The sequence below is a fragment of the Morone saxatilis genome, unplaced genomic scaffold (genome assembly GCF_004916995.1).
Source record: "Morone saxatilis isolate NCDOM2014 unplaced genomic scaffold, NCSU_SB_2.0 Contig5, whole genome shotgun sequence".
In the NCBI taxonomy this organism is placed as follows: Eukaryota; Metazoa; Chordata; class Actinopteri; family Moronidae; genus Morone; species Morone saxatilis.
In genome coordinates, this window is record NW_023340095.1 from 25,293,319 (window position 1) to 25,299,427 (window position 6,109).

The 6,109-nt window shown below is 41.5% G+C and overlaps 2 protein-coding genes across 2 annotated transcripts in view; one reads left to right on the forward strand and one right to left on the reverse strand.

Annotated features, from left to right (window-relative positions):
• The window catches only part of caska (calcium/calmodulin-dependent serine protein kinase a), a 72,522-nt gene that overhangs the window by 21,427 nt on the left and 44,986 nt on the right, over positions 1-6,109 (forward strand). The window contains 1 exon segment of the mRNA XM_035677339.1: positions 5,330-5,432. Within this exon segment, the coding sequence (XP_035533232.1) occupies positions 5,330-5,432 (103 nt within the window).
• On the reverse strand, positions 7-3,817 carry gpr34b (G protein-coupled receptor 34b). Its single transcript, XM_035677338.1, has 3 exons — positions 3,465-3,817; positions 1,747-2,359; positions 7-1,634 (listed from the first exon to the last, which is right to left on the reverse strand). The coding sequence occupies exons 2-3, from the start codon at positions 2,334-2,336 to the stop codon at positions 1,052-1,054; spliced, it is 1,173 nt and encodes a 390-aa protein (XP_035533231.1). The 5' UTR covers positions 2,337-2,359; positions 3,465-3,817; the 3' UTR covers positions 7-1,051.

The window sequence follows — 6,109 nt, forward strand, 5'->3', positions numbered from 1 at the left end:
GAAACAGTTAATGCTGGTTCTGATAGAAAGGGGTCTGGAAACACAGTGCATCGCAGGTTGTTGGAATGGGTTCTGCATAACATTATGTGCCAAGGTGGTCAGAATGTGGCTGATCTGTGTACATGTACCTGAGCCTGAGTCTTCTGCAGCCTTGTCTATAAAGCTACGAAAGCATGAAGCCATATTAAAAAAAAAAATTTTAAATGCAGTAACAATGCAAGGTGCATCTCTGTCTTTGTGGCCTCCATCCAATCTTGCTGATGTTACCATGTGTAACAAACACAACATGTTAGTGTTGTCCTCTTACTCTAATCTCACCACATAGCGTAATATAGGGCTGTTGTTTAAAATAAAGGGAAGTGATTTGCAGTATGACACAATTAACATAGCAAGTTTTAGTAAAATTACACAATTAGTAGAGTTTCTGCGGGTCATAAAAAAGAATTATCTAAAATATAGGCCTTAAAATGTCTTAAATATGAGCTTGACAGGTCTTAAACATTGATTGGATTATGAAGTTATCATTGATTTTATAAAACTGACATAGAATTTGAAGCCTGCTGAACCTTGTGCAAGAAAACACTCAAATTAGGAACTTTGGGAAAAAAGACATCAGAGGGGAAGTCAGAAAAACATAAAGCTGCCTAAAAAAGCCAGTCCCAGTGCGACCCATTCAACATTAACTTTTGTAATTTCATTCATAATGGTCTTAAAAAGGTCCTAAAAAGTCTTAAATTGAAGTTGTTGAAACCTGCAGAAACCCTGATACAGGTTTAGCTAACATCATAAATATTGTCATATCATAAATCTTAAGCATAAATGCCCTCTGACAGTATAATCAAACTGGTATGTTTTTTTCATTGCTGATAAAACAATGTATAATTCAGGGTACTCCAGTAAAATTAATTCCTGCCTCAATTTCTGGCAAAGTGGAAACTTTCGCCCATAGTCAACTCGGGCAACAACGGCATATAGATATAGGCAGCAGTCAACCTCCCCTCCTTGCCTCTGCTACTGCCTCATTTATTTTGGAACAATGGTCTGAGAACCTTTACAGCCCATCTGGGTTGGCTTCACTAGTCATGGTATCCTTCTGAGTGCTGATTAAGCAGACGTTTGCCTGTCCTCTGTCAGTCTTTCCATTCTTACTGTCCAAATCAACAGTGGAGCTGCTCCCGCTGACTCCAGTAACATCTCGCACACAAAACACGTTGCTCACCAAGCGCAGCACCTCCTTCCTCACTGAGGAGGATAACAGGAAGTACATAACTGGATCCAGGCAGCTGTTGAGGGCAGAAAACACCAAAGCCACCTCATTGGCTTTGTCAGCCACACCCTGCCAGAAACATGAGGTTTGTGTGATCTGGGTTTTTATGTAGAACACCCTGACCATGTGGTAAGGTACAAAACAGACAGTGAAGAGAAAGAGGATGAAGAAGGACTTCTTGGCAGTTCGAGCGTAGTAGGGCGCATTGGGCAGACCTGGTTTCTCTTGCGATGTTCTCAGAAGCTTGAGGGCGATCTTTCCATAAGACACCACTAGAGACATGAATACGAGCCAGAAGACAACCACCACAAAGATGTTGATGTAGGCTTTCCACTTTGCATCATGGAGCTGCTTGTATTGGAAACACCTGCAGATGACAAACATGTTATGTCAGCTCTAACTGCTCATATCACACATGCTGGGATTTTTGACCAAACCAGTAAGACTTATAAGAAAGTTTGATTACGGCCGTCACCAACCTGTCCGACTGTGAGTGATTCTTTGACATCAGGAGCGCAAAAGTCAAAGCAGAGGCCACAATCCAGATGATTGCACAGAGGGCAGTGCTCCACCTTGTGGACCACAGTCTGTGCTGCATCCCTGCACCACGATGGATCTTCAGGTAGCGATCCACACTGATCAACCCCAGCAGAGTGACACTAATATACAAGTTCATGTAGAAAAGGTTGCCCACTACTTTACATAAGGTAGCATTAAGGTTCCAGATGTTACCCTGGCTGTGATATAGTATCCTGAATGGCAGACATACCACCAGCAGCAGGTCTGCAAAAGCTACATTTATGAGAAACACCCGCACAGAGTTCTTCTTGGAGTGAACACAGAAGAAAACCCACAGAGCCACCAGGTTCCCAAATAGACCCAGGATGAAGATTATAGAGTAGAGCACCGCCAACGAGCTTTGCAATGCGCCATGGTCCACGCAAGTTTGTTGGGGGTCAGGAGTTGTGGTCAAGTTCATTATGCTGGTCATTGTGGGGTTAAGAAAAAGGGAGCTGTTTGCAGTCTGGAAGATGGTTGTGGCACACGTGGTGGAGATATTTTTTGTCATGGTAGTTTTTGTGATCCTTGGCCCTGCAAATGGGAAGGAAACAAAGGTGAAGTATTTTGGATTAACTGTAGTGTGTTTTGGGAGTTTTTAGTTTTGGACTCATTAGTGCAGGTTGGTGTGACAGCCGAGGTCCAGCTGTATGGATTAGCCCTGAATCGGCAGTAATCTTTTCCCCAATAATCGCGTATAACACCAGCTGACCACCATACCAACAGAAATTGGAAAGCCAGAGAAAGAACAGCATTTATAACGCTGTACAGCTTAACAGATCTTAACTCTATCATACCATCTATTTAACATGCCCAACCACTTGAACAACCATTGGGGCAGTCAGTTCACTGCAGTTCATATCAAGAGATCAGGACTGGGTTGCACCAGCAGTTTGTAAGTTCTCTCCCAAGTTAGGGTGTAAAGTCGACATTACAGTCTTAGTAACTAACTCCTAATTAGTTTGTAACATCAGCCTCTAAAATTGGTTGCACCATGATTTATTGGGGCATAACCTATGTAGTTTGGACATAGTCATAACTACAGTGTTAACTAAGGAATTAATAAAGGAATCTATAAAGAATCGGACTGTCGAGCAGAAACTAATTATGGCAAGTGGCCAACCAACAATCAGAGATAGAGTTCAATCGTTACGGTTACCAAGCGCATTTGTTTTTTGGCTGTCACGAGCCACTTGGCATTGTAGCACATTGTCATAAGTTAGATCAATATTTAAATATCATGTCAATAAATTAGGTTTCTACTGGGTTAATGTGTTGCAAAATGGCTGCAATGTGCGTGGCAGAAAAAATGCTGTTTTACCATCAGTGAGTATAATTCTTTATTTTATGAGTTACACTACCCTAGGGACATGTGTAACTATTTAGATTAGAATAGATTCAGATTACGGTAGTTACTTTAAGTTACATTGTAACTTATCTCTGTGGTGCAACACTTTCATTTTAGTTATGCAAAAATCATAACTTAGTAATAATTTACGATATAACTAGACTAGGTTTGAACTTAAACACAGCTGGTGCAACATCCTGCAGTAACTGAAACAGTAAGAAAAGGAAAAGAGCTTGCTCACAGTGTGCAGTCTTTATCTTGCAGCAACGTGGAACTTGTCAAAGTACTCACCTAGTCATTGAAGTCCATTAAAAAACATTTACATCCTCTTGTACACACTCTCCAGACTGAAGAATAGAGTGCAGTTCTTTTCCTCTGAGTAACTCCAGTATACTCCGTCGGGTTTAATATGTAGGAAGGACCATCCAAAATTTGCTGTCCTGCGAAGACTCATAAAGTTCAAGATCCCTTCCTTCTGTCATTGTGTATTCAACTCTCTGCTGTAGTCTATCTTTCACTGACCAAATATTATATGTTCATAAATAGCACTGTGTAGAGTGTGCTTATTTCTTTTGTTTCCTCTATGTGAGAGGCATGCCCTCCCCAGCTGTGCTGTCGAAAGTAAAGAAATACTGAAGTGCAGAATGTGGTGGTGTTTCAGAGAGAAAACTTCAAGCTGTGGTCAACCCCCTCTTTCCTTGCAACCACTACGCAATACTTAGGCTGAGATAGAGAGAAAGACAGGGCTGCGCTTAGAGCGGGACCACAGAGCATGCACCACTTGTATATACACAATATGCTTTTCACTTTGGGCTCTGATTATAATATTGAGGTATCTGCTGAGTGTAGCCAACTGTGAAAGAAAAAGACTCCCAAAATACCACTGTATGCCCTCACAGTAATTAAAGCAGTGGCTTCAGAGTAAAGCACGCTGTGGTTTAAATTGCCACCCAAGAGACATTAGCTGCTGTCAACCTCTTGAGTTAAATATGTAGGCAAGGGTCAAGGTAATCATACCTGCCCTTGAATGATAATCATGCAATCACATTATGAAACCAGAGGCATTATTAACACTCAGAGTTGTGTGTCATACATAAAATCATATTTACACGTGGAGGTAATTAACCTTGCGGGGCAGCTGAAATGTGTTGTGTCCAACCACGGTGGTTTGGACCAATCAGCGTCCTATGAGAAACTACTGGCAGCTACAACATGAGCTACAGGTGTGGTTTAACACTTGGAGTGTGTGATGTCAGTAAGAGTTTGTTTATGTTATGAGGTTCACTAATCTGATTGGTTGTAGGCATGGGAATCAAGTAGCGGTTCCTGTAAGAACCAGTTCAATGTCAGATTTATTGGAATCGTATGCCTCCAAGCATTCCATCCATTTTAGATGATTACAGACAGACAGTTGCTACTGTAAGCTCTGTACTCTACTCTTACAGACTGTTTGTCTACTCTGTTTCACACTCATACTCAGAGATGATCAAGCAGTTGCATTGACGCTGAAGACCTATGTTGGCCTACTTTTTTTCCACACAGCAACTTAATCAGTAATCAATAAGGGAATCTATAAAAAGTCAGACTGACAAATGGTCTTGTACTTGTATAGCGCCTTTCTAGTCTTCTGACCACTCAAAGCGCTTTTATACACATTCACCCTTTCACACACATCCACACAGTAGCCGGGGATCGAACCAACAACCTTCCAATTAGGGGACGATCGCTCTGCCTCTGCGCCACAGCCGCCTTGTCGGTTCCCACCCCTAGTATCACCATCAACATCTTTCCCCAAAAAAATAGATTTTATTTGCAAGTTGATTAATTTCTCCTTGAGCAATTGCTGTGTATTTTTTTATTCTGATGTGTTAAGTCGTTAAAATCTTGCTTAGAAACCAAACTTAAAAAATTGTACAAAATTGTACCCCCAACAAATTGACATTCTACTGAAGATAATGAAGCAAAACCAAAAATGGAGATCACTGGTTCTCTGATCCTCCTACAGTGTTTGTTATTTGTGTGTGGTCGTGGTGGGTGATGGTTTGGGTGTGTCTGGCACATGTGATTTTTGTTATTTATAGGAGGTTGTCACTCTTTAATTAGCAAAATAAGACCATTAAATCATGAGTTTCTCCACTCTCTTCTCTCTTTCTCAGCCTCACTGTGTGCTGCTGGCGTCCAAAGAGAACTCTGCTCCAGTGAAGTTGGGGGGGTTTGGAGTGGCCATCCAGCTTGGAGAGTCGGGACTGGTGGCAGGAGGTACAGTAAACACAACCGTACACACTAGAACCAAGAATTACTTACTGTGATACTGTGCTCATTTTCAAAAGAGAATAAAACAGTTTTTGGACATAGTGTCTAAAGCTCCAAGTAGAAGAATGGGAATAAATATTCACTGGGTTCCTTGGTAATTCTACTCATCGTTCTGGACATTTTAACCATCCAGAAACTGGAGGATAGTCTGTAATATACATGGACAAATACATACATACACAAGGACAAAGCCAAAAATCTCCCCAGGGGGGTGCAGAGGGAGAGGCATGAAGCAAAGATACTGTATGACTTCTACTTCCCAAGGATATCATTATCTCTGATGTCCACCGTGAATAAACATCCATATATAGTTAGAAATCAAAGGGAAAAAACCCATCAGAAGTCGAGTGTTTACAGCGCAGTTGCAACCGTCGCTGGTTTGATCTTTACTGCATGTCATACCTCTCTCTCCCCTGTTTCCTGTCTGCCTCTTCACTGTCTCTGTCAGAATCAGAATGTCTAATAAAGGCTTGCCAAAACTATTGCTATATGCTATGGAAGTGCAGTATTGGCACTACGGTTTTTATGATTAAGTTCAGTCGCTCTTGTTTGAACTAGGGATGCTCGATATTGGCTTTTCTGCCGATATCCGATATTCCGATATTGTCCACCTCTCAATTTCC